This window comes from Carassius gibelio, chromosome B3 (genome assembly GCF_023724105.1).
Source record: "Carassius gibelio isolate Cgi1373 ecotype wild population from Czech Republic chromosome B3, carGib1.2-hapl.c, whole genome shotgun sequence".
In the NCBI taxonomy this organism is placed as follows: domain Eukaryota; kingdom Metazoa; phylum Chordata; class Actinopteri; order Cypriniformes; family Cyprinidae; genus Carassius; species Carassius gibelio.
This window is the reverse complement of record NC_068398.1, coordinates 26,979,881-26,997,090: the sequence shown is the minus strand read 5'-3', so window position 1 is coordinate 26,997,090 and position 17,210 is coordinate 26,979,881. Positions and strand designations below refer to the sequence as shown.

General features: G+C 37.6%; 2 protein-coding genes across 5 annotated transcripts; both read left to right on the top strand.

Moving 5' to 3' along the window:
- The first annotated feature begins 435 nt into the window (after positions 1 to 435).
- On the top strand, positions 436 to 8,015 carry adsl (adenylosuccinate lyase). The gene is made up of 13 exons (XM_052552739.1): positions 436 to 639; positions 2,275 to 2,478; positions 2,778 to 2,822; positions 3,120 to 3,199; positions 3,460 to 3,631; positions 4,493 to 4,539; positions 4,701 to 4,791; positions 4,934 to 5,003; positions 5,090 to 5,237; positions 5,321 to 5,411; positions 7,310 to 7,399; positions 7,599 to 7,775; positions 7,883 to 8,015. The coding sequence occupies exons 1-13, from the start codon at positions 493 to 495 to the stop codon at positions 7,967 to 7,969; spliced, it is 1,449 nt and encodes a 482-aa protein (XP_052408699.1). The 5' UTR covers positions 436 to 492; the 3' UTR covers positions 7,970 to 8,015.
- A 302-nt stretch (positions 8,016 to 8,317) lies between these two features.
- On the top strand, positions 8,318 to 16,974 carry tmem150b (transmembrane protein 150B). Of its 4 annotated transcripts, none has more exons than XM_052552728.1 (7): positions 8,318 to 8,392; positions 14,759 to 14,863; positions 14,995 to 15,054; positions 15,351 to 15,418; positions 15,495 to 15,622; positions 15,711 to 15,888; positions 16,395 to 16,974. In XM_052552728.1, the coding sequence occupies exons 2-7, from the start codon at positions 14,799 to 14,801 to the stop codon at positions 16,592 to 16,594; spliced, it is 699 nt and encodes a 232-aa protein (XP_052408688.1). In that variant the 5' UTR covers positions 8,318 to 8,392; positions 14,759 to 14,798; the 3' UTR covers positions 16,595 to 16,974. The 4 variants fall into 4 exon arrangements, with proteins under 4 accessions (XP_052408688.1, XP_052408691.1, XP_052408689.1 ...); XM_052552731.1 differs by having other exon boundaries at positions 8,337 to 8,392; positions 14,780 to 14,863; XM_052552729.1 differs by lacking the exon at positions 8,318 to 8,392 and adding an exon at positions 11,430 to 13,462 and having other exon boundaries at positions 14,780 to 14,863.
- Positions 16,975 to 17,210: the final 236 nt, after the last annotated feature.

The following is a 17,210-nucleotide window of genomic DNA, read 5'->3' as shown; positions in this document are numbered from 1 at the left end:
AAATTGTTAATAGACGCGAGAAAGTTATTAATATTTTAAGATGCCTAATTGGAAGAGACACATTAATGATGATATACAGGGGAATCATCAGGTCAAACATTGACTATGTTGGTATGGCATATGGGACAGTGGCACTGTCTTGTTTTAAGCTAATTCAGCTAAAACTTTAAGAATTAGCTGTTTTCTGAGCTGTGGGAAACTGGAATCTCATATTTATCTTTCAAATCAATTCTTGGAAATAAGGAATATGAAATAACAAAGGTTGGTATACGTTTTTTACTCCACACTGGTCTTTATCTGAGGATTTACTAATCTATGAGATGGAGTTCTGCAGATGAACTTAGGAGGGCAGCAATACACATTTGAAGTGTCTAAGCTGTCGCAAATCACAGAAGAAGAAGAAGAACTTGAATAACTTGCTCCTGAACGTGACTCTGCTTGTAGTCCGCTTGTCTGACCGCCAGACCCTTCTCTGTCTGACCCGCTGCAGGAATGGAGGGATCCGGGGAAGAGTTCATGAAATACCGCTCACCGCTGGTGTCCCGGTACGCCAGCAAAGAGATGGCCTACAACTTCAGCGACAGGAAAAAATTCACCACATGGAGAAGACTGTGGCTTTACCTCGCTAAGGCCGAAAAGGTCCGTTAATTTATTAGGGGTTTATTTTATTTCTATAGACTATATCTATTAGCGCAATCATGTTGGCACAGTGATTCTCTGAATGCCAAGTGCGAGTCTGCCTGAAGTTTTTGACCTTGAGTGAGAGTAAGTCTCAAGTTGCCAGCTCTCTTAGTCTAAAAATAGTTTAAAAGGGTGGACGTGAGTTGTGCTGCAATATTTAATGTCTTACAAGTGGTCCAGACAAAAAGTACCGTGGTGGTAACGTTACTGTAGTATCTTGATGGTATTACCTAACTGTAATATATAGTACAGAAGTGTATGTGCAATGCTATAAGGATTTTCCAAGAATACCATGCTAACTACTTATTATTATTATTATTATTATTATTATTATTATTATTATATGAACAGAAACAACAATAGCATCTGACGCTCTTTTGTAAGTGGTGCAATATCATATCATAATTGCTATAACTGTGAATGTTGCTATAATTATGAAGGATGGTATATGATAGTCCAATGTACTTCTATTCATGGCTTTACTATGGAACAATTCCAAAAAGAAACATACTATATTACCATAGCAATGTGTCTAAAACTATGGCAGTATGATTATTTGCACTGTTGTATTTTTGTATTGTAACGTTAGTAGTTTTATTTTGCATGCACTTGTATATCTTTCTTGTGTGTGTGTGTATATAGCTCTGTATGTGTGGGGTTAAATGTCACTGGATTTCTCAAACTTTAAGCTCCTAGTAAGCAATTTAAAAGATAATGTTGGGACTAGTATTAGAAGAAACCCCTCAAATTCAGATAACAGCTATTAATTTGCTGAGACTATCAATAGTAGGCTTGAGTAGAAATGGATATAACTGAGTGTGGACCGGTGAAATCTGCTGCTTTAGCTGACACGGGCCGACTGTCATATTGAGTGTTTGTTTGATTTGTGTAAAGAAATCAACAACTAAGATTGTGTGATCTGCCAGTAATCCATAAAGCTCAAAAGAAAGGCCGCAGTCTGTTTGACTAGCGTTAATTGAACACAGTCTTGTGGTCACATGGTGGTCGTTCTCTGACCCGTGGAGACAGACGGGATACTGTTCGCTGCTTGTATGATCACGCTCTGGAAATAGTTACGCTACACAACTTTACTGATGTAGTCCTTGGGACACACTGCAGAAGCACAAACAGTCCTAGACGAAGCCCTGTGAAGGAGTGTGTGTGAATTTCCAAAATAAAGGTCAGGGTATCAGGAGAGTTGACCTTTACCCTCTCTCTGTCTGTGTATTGCTAAAGATGGAGTGAATGTGTTTATTTCAGTAAACCATATTCTATTGTTGCACCGATATTGCAAATTTGGCCAATATTATGAGAAAATATTGACTCAACAATTTGCTTTTATGAAAATATAAAATCAGTTATGCATAGGCTAAAAGTAATTAAAATGTTGAAAGATATTTAACTCATGATTGGCGGCAAATTACATTTAACACTCTTACTAAATGTTGTTTCTAAAGACTAACTTTAGGTGAGTGTTAGATGGGGTTAAATGTAACATAAGTTATAGAAATGAGAACGCACGGTTGAATAAGGATGACACTGAAAAGCTGTTTTGCCAGCTGTCTCTTCATGGCTCTAATGTCCTCTCTGCAGGAACTGGGTCTCCCCATCACCGATGGCCAGGTGAGCGAGATGGAGTCTCACTTGGAGGACATTGATTTCGTCATGGCTGCGGAGGAGGAGAGGAAGTTGAGGCATGATGTCATGGCTCATGTGCACACGTTCGCTCACTGCTGTCCCACCGCTGCTCCCATCATCCACTTGGGCGCAACTTCCTGTTATGTGGGAGACAATACGGTAAGGCCAAAATATTACCGTGTCATTATCCATTACTTTGGCTACTATTGATTGGACTCCATGGATTTCTTTCATGGACTCCTGGAATTTCCTGAGCCGAATGGTTATAGAGGGAACATTAATTAAATCCGTTTTTTTTTTTGATTTTAATGTTGCAATTAAAAGGATGTGTGTGTATATATATATTAGCCACTATGAAAATTCCTTAAAAGAGAAATAATGTCGTTTTAAAATCACAATTCTATTTTAAATTGCCTTACTAAATGTGTGTGGTGTGTGTGTGCTGTGCATATCTGCAGGATCTGATCATGCTGCGTGATGGATTTGATATCCTGCTTCCCAAGGTAACCTGAAACTTTCTGATATTTAGAATTTCAATCAAAACAACTGATGTGCCATGTAGTTTTACTGCACAGTATGAATTCAGAAAATGTAAAGAAAAACATTCATATATGTGTGCGTATGTATAGTGTGTACTTGGTCTTCATATATATATATATATATATATATTTAAATACTTTCATTTTTATCTTACTATTTAGGTTTCAGCTATTTTTATGTCTGTTTTAGTTCCATTGTATTAATTTTATATCCAGTGCATAATTACCCTCGACTTGCAGTAAGCGTTCTCTCTCTTATAGCTGGCTCGTGTCATAGACAGGCTTGCAAACTTTGCAGAGAAATACGCTGACCTGCCGACTTTGGGCTTCACCCATTATCAGTGAGTAAATTCAGTTAGATATAATAACATGTTTAGAGTTTGCATGTAAAATAACTTTTCTACCATTTTCTTTTCTTCCCCCTTGTCATCTCTCACACATCCCACTCATCCTTTAACAATCACTCTGATTGTAACCTGCATAACATTATTTTTCCATGCTTATTTGTCCTGTTCTTTCCAACTTTTCTTCATTTAAAACAATAATATTAGGCTGGTTTTGGGTTTTATTGTCCCTCTCCTCGTCCCCATCTTTTTCTCAGGCCAGCTCAGCTGACTACAGTCGGGAAGCGTGCTTGTCTGTGGCTGCAGGATCTGGTCATGGACATGCGTAATCTTCAGCGAGCAAGAGAGGACCTGCGCTTCCGGGGCGTCAAAGGAACCACAGGGACTCAGGCCAGCTTCCTGCAGCTCTTCCAGGGGGATCATGAGAAGGTGACATTTTATGCCTTGACACTGGCTTACTTCATACCTAGTGTGTACTTTGTGAAGATAGCCTAAGATTCTGATGATAACATGGCATTAAACAAATATATGCTACTACTACTAATGTGTACTTGGTCTCCAACATATATACTGTATACACTACCTTTCCATAAGTTTGTGATCCATATATTATTTTAATATAGATTTAAAATATGTCATACTTTTATTCAGCAAGGTTGCATTAAATCGATAAAAAGTGACAAAGTAAACAGTTTTATAGTGTTACAAAAATATATATTTAAATGTTTTTTTTTATCAATTTTTTTTTTTTAAATAAAAAATCAGGAAAAAAGCATATCTGGGTTTCCACAAAAATATGCAACTGTGGAGAATTTAATAATAAAGCCGTTTTAAACATTGCTATTAATAAGAAATGCTCAATAAATTATTTCGGGAAGGTTGTGTGACACTAAAGTAAGGGCTGAGGAAAATTTCAGCTTTGCCTTCACAGCAATAAACTACATTTGACAATAAATTTAAATAGAAGACCATTTAAATTATAATAATATTTCATTACTCTTAAGAATTTTTTGGGATCAAAATCATGCAGCCATGATGAGTACCCAAGTCTTCTTCCATATGCATTAATAAAATACTGACCAACTTTGTTGCAATTACTACATGAAGTTGAAATTAAACTCTTGTCATCGTTACCACAGAACATCATGAATGTGTTTGGGCTTTATGTAGCACTTTTTGTGCAGTGTGCAATTTTGTTGGTAAAAATGTCAATGACCTCACATCGTATCATTGTGTTTATTCTATGGTTGAACTGTCGTTATTTATTTATTTGACTGTTTTCTCTGTTAGGTGGAGGAGTTGGATAGGAAGGTCACTGAGATGGCTGGTTTTAAAAAGTACACTCTTCTTTATTCCTGCATTCATTGTTTACTAAATGCTTCAACTTTCATCTATATGCTTCGTTTTATTCAATAGCATGCTGTTGGCTAGAATCTTACATTGTATATGTCTTCAAGTGCACATGGTTAACCAGTTCCTCCACTTATTTTCATTCCAGATCATATCTGGTGACGGGTCAGACGTACAGTCGTAAGGTGGATATCGACTCCCTCTGTGTGCTGGCCAGCCTCGCAGCCACAGTACACAAGGTCAGACACAGATGAACTCCAATCAGCTTCATGCATTCATAAACAAGCTGCTGTAACAATCTACAATGATCACCGGACACCAACAAACATCAGTTGTTTGATTCGAACGTCCTCCTTTTCTCAATCATTTTTGCTGTTGTAGATTTGCACTGATATCCGTCTGTTGGCTAATCTGAAAGAGCTCGAGGAGCCGTTTGAGAAAGAACAGATTGGTGAGTTTGTATGCGAGACACAGAATTTCGTATAATGAGACGATCCGCCGGCCTCTTTGATCTGTCGTGTTTCTCTCTGTCTGCAGGGTCCAGTGCCATGCCGTACAAGAGGAACCCCATGCGTGCGGAGCGCTGCTGCAGTCTCGCTCGTCACCTGATGGCGCTCCTGTCAGACCCCCTGCAGACCGCAGCGGTGCAGTGGCTGGAGAGGACCCTGGACGACAGCGCTAACAGGCACTGTGACATATCTCTGCTCTGACCATGTGATGTGGCTCTGCACTGCATGTAACTTTAGACTCGCTCTTCTGTGTATTCAGGAGGATCTCACTGCCCGAGTCCTTCCTCACAGCGGACATCATCCTCAGCACCCTGCAGAACATCACTGAAGGACTGGTGGTGTATCCTAAGGTCTGTTTGTCTGCCTCTGTAAGAACAAATATTTCAACGTTTTTATCGGGTTTGTAATTTTAATCAGATGAACTACGTGATACACTGATTACTAAATGGATCATAATTAATTCCATACTCAACTGTTAAAATATATATCTATATATAATATATTAGAGGTGGGCATAGATTAATTTTTTTAATCTAGATTAATCTCACTGTGATCTTGAAATTAATCTAGATTAAAATGGCTCATTCGAATTCTGTAGAAGGCATTCAGAATATGTGTTACCCAAATAAAATTGACAAACAGTAAGTCTTTTGAGAAGGGGTTTATCAACCTAGGTGGTGGATTAGAAAAGGGGCTCATCTCCTGTTTCCAAAATGCATCACAAACTGCTTGAAAAAGCTGTAAACTAATTCCACATTGCACAAGGTGCAAACAACATTACTCCTGTTTCACACCAATGTTTAAGTTTTTTTTCAAGTTTGTAGGTGTCAAGGTACAGAAACCAAATAATAGCACTGGATAGTCTTCAATGTAAACATGAAATATACAATCAAACCTACATTTAAGGGGAAGTCGTGGCCTAATGGTTAGAGGGTTGGACTCCCAATCGAAGGGTTGTGGGTTCTAGTCTCGGGCCGGATGGAATTGTGGGTGGGGGTAGTGCATGAACCGCTCTTTCTCCACCTTCAATACCACGACTTAGGTGCCCTTGAGCAAGGCATCGAACCCCCAACTGCTCCCCGGGCGCATGGCTGCCCACTGCTCCGGGTGTGTGCTCACAGTGTGTGTGTGTGTTCACTGCTCTGTGTGTGTGCATTTCGGATGGGTTAAATGCAGAGCACAAATTCTGAGTATGGGTCACCATACTTGGCTGAATGTCACTTCACTTCACTTTATTCAGACACCTTCAACATTTCTCACATTATTACAGTTTTGCTATGTATATCAAAAATTATATCTGGTTTCTGAATAATTTTTGGTTTGACTGTTAAAACTACAAAGAACTTCAGTCAAGAGCAGTGAGTGATTTTCATTTTCATTTTCTTGGATTAACATTACAGCAACCAGTAGCTAAATTAGACGCGGTCACTTTAAGAGACGATGAATTTATCCAATATAATACACATCCCATTTTTTCCTCAACTGTTTACTTTCACATAAGAAATAACTGACAGTTTTTTCGAGCATAATTTCCAAGGTGGATATTTTGACATATTTTGTATGTATTTGTTGGCACAAGAGCAAAAATAAGCAAATTCGATGTTCTATTGTTTTGAGACGCCTTTCTCTGTGCTAGCCCTGAACACCAGAACACCGTGGTGTTGAATTGGGCTGGGTTCAAACTGCGATTTGCATTTGTTCGTTCGGGTGCAGGAGGAACTTCGAGGTGAATTTCACAGAAGAGAGCTCGGTTCAGTGTCACTGTCCGTGATGCGCGGCTCTCTCTCTCCTGCGCACCTAACGGCATGCGCTACTCCGTTCAGCTTTTCCGTGTCTTGTGTTTGGATGCTTTAATGTTTAAATCAACAAGTGGTACGGCTTAACAACACGTGAGAAAGATAAGCTTTCGTGACGATGTGCAGCAGTGGTCCGTCAACTGTCCTGAGCATCTTTTTAGGCTGTCCTCAGCGAGTCAGTTATATAAAATATCAATATGAAAGTCATCATAGCTTGCTTAGTATAGACCCAGCTCCCAACCCAACTTTGAGAATAGATTAACGGCGATTTTTTTTTTTTTTTTTTTTTTTTTTAAATCGCCCGATAAGAGTCTCGCGTTAACGGCGATAACGGCCCACCACTAATAAATATATATATATATATATATATATATATATATATATATATATATATATATATAAAAATATACACACACACACACACACACACAATTCTTTCTCTGTTTTTATAGGTGATCGAGAGGCATATCCGTCATGAGCTGCCCTTCATGGCTACTGAAAACATCATCATGGCCATGGTGAAGGCTGGAGGAAACAGACAGGTGATTGTTTAACGAATCAGAAAAATATTGTCTTGTAATTAAACTTTGCTTTGGCAACTCAACCCATGGTGTTTGACTAAATTACTTGTACAGTACATATTTCTCTGTAAGCACAGTAGATGCAGGAAAGGAAGACTGTTGTTTCACTGATGTTTAACACCGACTGACTGATTTTTGTCTGTAATGGAAACCCACTCAGGACTGCCATGAGAAGATTCGGGTGCTGTCCCAGCAGGCTGCAGCTGTAGTCAAACAGGAGGGGGGTGATAATGACCTGCTGGCTCGGGTTCAGGCTGATCCATATTTCACCCCTATCATCGGACAGCTGGACTCCATACTGGACCCCAAAACCTTCGTCGGCCGAGCCCCACAGCAGGTACACACTCGCTTACCTAAACATCTAATGCTGTGCTACTGATGTTTATCACACATCTGATGTTTCTATGAATGGTGTAATGCTGTTCCACTTTCTCTCTGTCTCAGGTCACAAGGTTTTTGTCTGAGGAGGTCAGGCCTGTTCTAGAGCCGTACAAAAGTAAACTGGATGTCAAGATTGAACTAGAGCTCTGAAACAAACACACGTGACACATCAGAACAATAAATAAGGTGTTCAGTCTTTTGTGTGGTCTTTTTATTTGGCATTTTGACATTTAACTCCAAGTCAGATGTATAGTCATTTTAATTTGTAAACTTAATTAAAAAAGCACATTTTGACATTGCTCTGTTATTGTTATGAGTTGATCTTTCACACACCTATCTAAAAATTACATTTTAATTCAACTATGTAGAGGAACTTTTCTGAATATGGGTGTGTTAAATTTGTCTGATTTAAATGTATTATGTAACTTTCATCCCTTAAATGTTTCTGTATTGTCAGATATACATATATTTGAGAGGCTGGGAGGGAGGGAAGGGGTAATGGGCCTAATTACCCTTTAAAAGCAGCTTGGCAAAATTTGGGAAAACAAGCATGAGAAGACTACTGACTTTAAGGTAAATGTAACCAGAACTTTTCGGTCCCTGCCGAAGCTGGTCATAGCTGGTTAAGTGCTCTGGTTTTAGATGGGTTTTGACCAATGAACCAGATAAAGAACAGCTTAAAGCAGCTAAGACCAGCCTTCAGTTGAATGTGAAAATGCCCACAAGCTATTTTTTTTGTTAAATGAAGAAATATCAAGTAGACATTAGCTTTAGCAACATAAGATGCATTACACATAAACATTTAGGCTACAATAGCCTAACATAAACTATGGAACCTAAAAAAAGATAATTTGAGAAAATCTTAGTATTTTTTCATACAATAAAAGTCTTGTTTCACAAAAGAAAGGTTTGAAATTACATAAGGGTGAGTAAATGATGACAGATATTATTTTTTTATTTTGGGTGTGGGGGGTGCTTTAATGTTTTTATTAGTAGTAGCTTTATTAGTATTTTATTATTATTACTATTTAATTAATAAAGTATACTCGAATCTGAAAGAAACGAATCGGCCAGCAGGTGGCGATAAATATCTTCTTCCTTCGTCTCTCTCATTCGAACGGATTCACTCAGTGATTCAGTCAGCGGCTTTGAATCCCTGGTTCACATGATTCGTTCAAAACATGGATTCGTTCAGCTAAACACTGCTGTGTTGCTTGGAGACGCACACAAATAATGCCATGGCATTAAAGGTAATATGTTCTCTGCAAAAATTGAGCAATAACAAACAATATTGTGTTTATAACATATCACAACATCTTCTCATTTACTGAACTGTTGTATAAAATCAGATTTAAACTCGTGATACTGCTCTCACTGCTGGTGTGATATAGAGTATATAAAAATCAGACTCATACAGGGACATTTTTTCCACCAATATCTTGAATTGTAGGGCATATGCTGATTGCAAGATGACGTACGGTTCTGTGGGCGGGGCCAGTGCGTTAACTGCGTTAAAAATACTTTAATCGCGTTGTGTATTTACTAATTAATTTAACGCTTAAACAGTTAACGCTTTAACTGTGTGTGTCGTGTGTGTGTGTGTCATTTTACAGAAACGTCTACTTTTGGTATGGCAAGATGACTTAAAATTTATTTCTTTTTTAACATTTAAACTTGCACCACATTGTTAGATTACCTTTTTACTTTATGAATACACGTAAATGGCAGCTTAATGATTTTTTTATATTTTTATGCATCTATTTAAAGACCACATGTACCAGTCTTTTGTCAGTGCTGTTGCCTTACTATTTTTAAAAGTTTTTATTAAATATTATTTCTTTTTTTTTTCTTTTTTCAGCACATGTTGTCAGAGTTACAGAAAAATAATGATATTGCAACAAATAAGGAGATTATGATTAAATTAAAAATTACATTTAAAATTACATTTATGCATTTAGCAGACACTTTTATCCAAAGCGACTTATGCCGCGTTTCCACCGAAATTACCCGGAACATTTGTACCAGGAACTTTTTTTCCCAGGAACTTTTTTCCCCCCAGACCTGTTGCTTTCTGCGTTTCCACCACGGTGTAAAGTACCGGGTAGATTAGGCAAATAGACTGGTGACGTAGGTCTGCGCGTTCCTCAATACAAAGTACCGCTGATTTAAAAAAAAAAAAAAAGGTACGCTGATTTTGGACGTGCATCATCGGTAGTTAGTTCCAGGCGGCAAGGAAGTCGACCGGAAGTTGAAGTCGGCTGGGTGCCGCCATCTTGTAGCAGAACTTCACTTGCGTTAGCATTCCCATTGACTCCCATTCATTTTGGCGTCACTTTGACAGCGAATAACTTTACATCTGAGGCGTTTAAAGACTCCGTTTGTCCATTATTTATTTCTAAAGATACACGACAATGTATAAAGGGCTCCATTACCTTCTATGTTACATTATGGCCCCGTAGAAACAGTTTTTGTAAAAATAGGCTAACGATTGCATCATAACCACTCGTCTCTCTGTCGCATTACCGTACAGACAGGAGGAGAAGCTCGCAGGCAATTAACTTAATATGGCATACTGGTGTTACATTTTAAAATACTATACAAAATAATTAATCAGAATACTTACTCCTGCTCACTCACGACAAAGAACTCCCCGCTCAAGCTCGCCGTCTCTGCAAGATTAACGATGGCAGTTTGCACGCACAGCTACTAGAAGATTTACATCTGTCAGACAGGTTGCTGACGTCATCAAGCTTCGTTTGAGTCTGCGCGTCAGAAACGGAAGTGCTAAAAAAACCTAAAAATGGGCTTCATTTGTCTCAATTGAGTTCTAGTGGGGTCGCTGTGTCCATTTCTTTTACTGTCTATAATGGTTAGTTCTGACTTCGTGCATTCGACTGGGGAGTGTGATGTCAGCGACGACGCGAATCCTGTAATTTTCCTCTCTGTATATTTACAATAAAACGAAATAGGATATAAAATACCACTGCCTCCTTTGGTTTTCATTTAAGCATAATAACAGCTGCGGAAATGTACTTAGTTCAGGGATATGTGTATATGCAGCCATTACAATGAAACGAAATATTATATTTATAATATTATATTATAATATTTTATTTTCATTTTAACATATAGATAAATTGAATACAGACCAAAGAAAACCTGTTAGATTTACCCCGCAGCTGAATTATGTTATGTTTAACCACTGAAGAGACATCAGAGCCAGCGGCACATATCAGAAGATCTGTCCGAGAGGAGGCTGCTCTCTGCGGATGCATGAGGACTGAGCTTCCGCTGATCGAGTGGAGCTCACCGTCTACGAGATCGGCGAAATACATTTTTAAATAGGCGCTGTCTTTATAAATAAACCATAGATTTGAGTTTTAAACAACTACATTCTCGCCTGAAATACTTTTAAAATTACATTTCATGACACAATAACAGTAATATTTGAAAATGATCCAAATAAATGGTGTTTGAACTCAACCAATGCTGCGTGAACTCAGATCGCTTTGGATACTGTTATTTCCCCCTCAGTATATTTACAATAAAACTAAATAGGATATAAAATACCACTGCCTCCTTTCGTTTTCATTTAAACATAATAACAGCTGCAGAAATTTACTTAGTTCAGGGATATGTGTAATGTTATGTACAGCCATGGCAATGAAACGAAATATTATATAGACTTGCCTTTTTTATTTTCATTTTAACATATAGATAAATTGAATACAGACCAAAGAAAACCTGTTAGATTTACCCCGCAGCTGAATTATATTTTATGTTTAACCACTGAAGAGACATCAGAGCCAGCGGCACATATCAGAAGATCTATCCGAGATGAGGCTGCTCTCTGCGGATACATGAGGACTGAGCTCCCGCTGATCGAGTGGAGCTTACCATCTCTGAGATCGGCGAAACACATTTTTAAATAGGCACTGTCTTTATAAATAAACCACAGATTTGAGTTTTAAACAACTACATTCTCGCCTGAAATACTTTTAAAATTACATTTCATGACACAATAAGAGTAATATTTTGAAAATGTTGATTCGAATAAATGGTGGTTGAACTCAACCAATGCTGCGTGAACTCAACCAATCAGCATGTTTAGCGCCAAAGTCCCGCCCCCGAAAGTTCCGGAACTCTGAAAAAGTACCACCTCGCCAGCAGGGACTTTCTGAGGGGCATTTTTTTACCCGGAACTTTATTTAGTTCCTGGTTCCTGCGGTGGAAACACACCAAGTACCAGGCCAAAGTCCCTAGTTCCTGGGTAAAGTTCCTGCGGTGGAAACGCGGCTTTACAGTGCATTCAGGCGCAATGCTCTACCAAATAAGCTACCGGAAGACTATGATGAACATACAGGGGTCAAGGAACTCGACCGGAAGTTGAAGTCGGGTGGGGGCTGCCATCTTTTAGGAGAACTTCACTTGCGTTAGCATTCCCATTGACTCCCATTCATTTTGGCGTCACTTTGACAGTGAATAACTTTACATCTGAGGCGTTTAAAGACTCAGTTTGTCCATTAATTATTTCTAAAGATACACGACAATGTATAAAGGGCTCCATTACCTTCTATGTTACATTATGGCCCCGTAGAAACAGTTTTTGTAAAAATAGGCTAACGATTGCGTCATAACCACTCGTCTCTCTGTCGCACAGTAGAGAAATTACCGTACAGACAGGAGGAGAAGCTTGCAGGCAATTAACTTAATATGGCGTACTGGCGTTACATTTTAAAATACTATACAAAATAATTAATCCGAATACTTACTCCTGCTCACTCAGGACAAAGAACTCCCTGCTCAGCGTCATTTTTATTTCAAAATAAGTTATTTTTGTTAAATGGTAACACCAGTGACAACTCCGGGGACCTCTACTTTCATTATATATTTTATAATTATTTGCCATTTTATTTTTTATTTTTTTAAATGTCATTAACATTATATATTTGATAATTATGAATACATTTTCGTATTTGAAATGGTAGAAAACCTGTTTTTGACCTCAACATAAAGCATTTTCCCCCTGTACATGGCTGTGGGGACAAGCAGCTTTGTGGTGCTTGAAATTATTTTTAAATAATTAAAAACAAATATTGCCAAATTGATGGTTTAAGAAGGTGTAATTGTTCAAACACATTGTTTTATTTTAATATATATATATATATATATATAAAGTGTAATATTACTGTATAGGGACAGAAAAAAATTTATTTCCCTATTATCAGCCTGCTATTTTAACGGGTGTTAGGCCATGTATCCAGAAGAGAGATATAAACTGTAAAGCTACGATTAATATAATATTTTTAGAGTTATTTTAATCACATTCACGTGATGTTAAGTAAAAAACAGTATGATTTAGAAGGTCTCTGCGTCACTATGATAACTAATGGCTAACTGGCTGTAATAAAATGAGAGAGGAAACGACAGATTAATATATGGTGTTAGTCACAGCTTCATGAGGAGGTGAAAACGTGAGATAGTAGAAGACAGGTGAAAGGTTTACACTACTCGTGGTGGTAGCCGTAGTCATAATGCTATGATCTGGAGCAAAGTCCATAGTCACAAATGGATAGAAACCTGTTATATATTCACACACACACACACACACACGTACTACACAAGCAGTGTTGTAGGTTAGAGGTGAGTTCTTCATTTGCCATTTGCTACTCAAATATGCTACGTTACCCTTCAAAAGATTGTTTAAATGTTTTGAAAGAGGTCTCTTATTTGCTCACTTGCTCTGTTATGTTTTATTAAAAGTAAACGTTATGCATTATCAGTGTCACATGGTCCTCCAGAAATCATAAAAAAATACTTTTCTTAGAACTGTCTAAATTCTGAAATTGTATCCTTGCTAAATGAAAATATATTGGCTATATAATAAAAATAATACATAAATGTGTATTAACATTTAAACGGTACGAACATGTAAGTTATGCGTTGCTTGTTTCCGTTTCTTTTGCTTATTTCATTGTCTCTTTCCTCAAAGTTAAGATTTATTACTATTTTTACGATCTTATGTTTATTTGATTAAACTGAACACTTTGTAAAGGAAAACTGTCCTTCTTTTCTCACTCTGTTATATTTTGCATGTCTAATGTTTATTTGTGGACGTGTTAGTCAGCAAGCTCACAGAAATGACAGACAGTCCAAATATAGATGATCAGCTTTTTGACATAAGTTTGTAGGTTTGACCCCAGTGCTGGTGGTAAAATAAATATTTTGGTGTCTAACCCTTTGCTTTTGCCCTGAATTAAGATCATTTTATAATAATTGTAATAAAAAGTGTTTTACATGTTTTAAAACATCTGTTCTTAGTGGTAGGAACAATTTCCACAAGAATGAAAAGAAGGACCAAAGTATAAAAGGGAGTGCCATTCTACTCCACAGGCCTGAGAAAATAAAATAATACATGGGAGATGGACAGAAATATTAATTCCCAGTGAAGCAGTAAACCGTAGACTTAATATCTGCATACCAGTCTTTGACATTTGAAGGAAAACTGGCAGATGTACAGCTTGAAAAATGCTTTAATAGAAGAGTAAGAAGACTCTTTTTCATATTCTGTTCTTTAGCAAAGAATAAAACACGAGATGACTTTCAACAGCACTATAACCAGGATCGGTGTATGGGGAAAAACGTGACACTCCCTTAAACACTATGTGATATATCTTATATTGGTGGGGTTGTAAAAATCAACTTCCTAACTCTGTTTATCTACAGTTGACTTCTCTTATGTATAATCCATAATACACAATTATTGCTCCATATATAAATGTATGTAATACATAATTTGTAATAATAGCGTTGACACTTTTGTATGCCTTGGTCAAATATCCTGTGAAGACTTTTATAGGGAACTGTCCAGGCATTGAAATGTTTGCTAGGTCACAGTGAAATTCATACATGCTAATAAACGTGTGTTTATATGTGAAGCGACACCTGGTCTTTCTACAGGTGATCTGATTGGTCCATCATGTGGGCTTGGGCATTACTTCCCGTCACCCTGGCAGTGTTTGGGATTATTGGGATGTGGGCTGTGTGAGTATCACTTCATGTTTCTCTCGCTTTTCAAAATATGTCTCTCACCCTTTTAAATATCCTCAATATCTTTTCAATATCAATACAAAATATTAATTTATTTGACTCTTTCTGCACTTGTTTGTGTGCAGGTATGCCATAGCTGTGTCCAATAACACTGTTAATATAACTGAAGAATTCCCTTTCATTAGGTACGCATCTGAAATTAGACTTAGGGTAGTGCCATGTATAATGTTCGACAGGAATGAAAATGAGGCCATATGGTACAGTGTGTTCAATATATATATTTTTAACAACATGGTAATTGTTGAGCTTAAAATAAGCCTCTATCTAACATTAATGGATCTAAGCTTTCTCAAGAAGTGTGTATTTTTTATTTTAACTAAAGTGTTTAACTGTGATTAACTGTGTGTCTCTAAGATGTTCCAGAGCTAGAAAGGCATACATGGATATGAATTTGAAAATCAGTTAATATTGTTTCCTCCAGCACATGTGGCTCATACAACCCCCAGAGCTGCCTGTTTTCTCAGATCTGCAACATATGCTGTGTGTTGGGTGAGTCCTCCCATTTTATTTACAAAAATGTGCCCATGTACTGTACCTTCTGTGTGAACTCTTTCTCTTTCCGTAGCTTTGTGGATTGTCACAATCAGATTTCAGCAGGTCCGCGATTTGGGTTCTGGGTCTCATTTAAACACGGCCGGTTTAGTGCTGGGCTACATCTCTAGCATTGGGATTTCCATTCTAGGAAACTTCCAGGTACAGTATGTAGACTGGAAAAAAAAGGAAGTTACTTGATTACTTGTAAATTGTGTTGTGCTTATTTGTGTTGCTTTTGCATTATTAGCAATCTGTATTGATGGGGGTTCATCTGTTTGGGGCGCTCGTGGCCTTCTTCCTGGGTTTGGTTTATTTCTGGATCCAGGCGTGGCTTTCGTACTACAGGCCGCTGTCACATGACCCCAGGTGGGTGGTGCCAGTGCGCATCATCCTCTGCAGCCTGTGCACTTGTTTGGTCATCTGCAGTATCCTTCAGCTCTAAAAGATGATTAAATTTCTTAAATACAGATTTCTGGCATGAAACTCTAGTTGGCACAGTCCAATAGGTCTAACTCAATCTGACCTAATGACATCATTATCACATGGTAGCCAATGAACTCGCTACTCCGCATTCAAATATATGACTAGGACTTTCTTTAGCAGTTGAAGTTTGCTTCAGAAACCCTCCACCTTCCCCAGCTCCACCTGTATAGATCTGCTACAGGTTGATTCATGTATGCTATATGGGGGTTATTTCTTGTCTGTTATATTTGCAGCAGCAATATTTCTTACATGCTCACAGCAGCAGCGTAGCAGATTTATTCGGTCCAAAAATTAAGTCCAAATACATTAACATTGTCATGTACATTACCATGCCAAACTCTCAGAGAGTTGTCATGGCAGAACACTTTTTACTTATGAAATGAAAGCACTTTCACTTCATATTATTATAAGTTGAAGTTGTGTTGTCCTTAACCTTATGTCTTCTCAGTGTTAGTTCTCTTTAAAACAGGGTTTCGCTCTGAAGCTGCTATATGTGAGTGGGCTCTGGTCATGTGTTTTTTTGCACTCTTTGCAATTTTTGGAGCAGATTTCAGACACATTGACTGCCACAAGCTCACTGTGCAGAACAAGGAAAGGAGAAGCAGCAGTGATGTTAATGGTGTGTGGACATTACAGGAGATTCACTAAGGAACATCTGGCAAGTTGTGGCTGTGTGGTAATCAGACAGATACGTACAAGTTAAACAAACTTGCCATTTAATGTGGACACAATGAACTATGACCTGCTCTACTCTGCTAAATGCACTGAAACACATTTTACAATATAAATTATATGTTGTAGAAATGCTATGATGAATTCATGAGCATATTGTTTACTTGACATTTACATGATGTTAAATTATAGTTTATCATTAAATATGTTTTATCAGTGTAGTTTTCCAGGAGACTATTTCAGTGAACAAACAATTATACTTCATCCTGGACCTCTTTGGTCTGTTTTGTATTGTTAAAGACTTTGTTTGCGAAATGTTGTAAAATATATTATGTAATAAATGTAATTTCACTCTATCTGACCATTATAAAAAAGCTGTTATTGAATATTAATATATATATATTTTATAAATAAAATGGTATGGTGGTTTTTAACATTTTCAGTGTTTCTGGTATAGTAGGCATGTAGGGTACCTCTGGCGTCTAAGGATTTTCCAATGTTTTATAGGGATTTTATAGGGGGGATTAAAATTAGAGAACAAGGTCCCTGCTCAGTCCTATTTAAAGTTATCCTAAAGGGAGTAGAAGGGTAG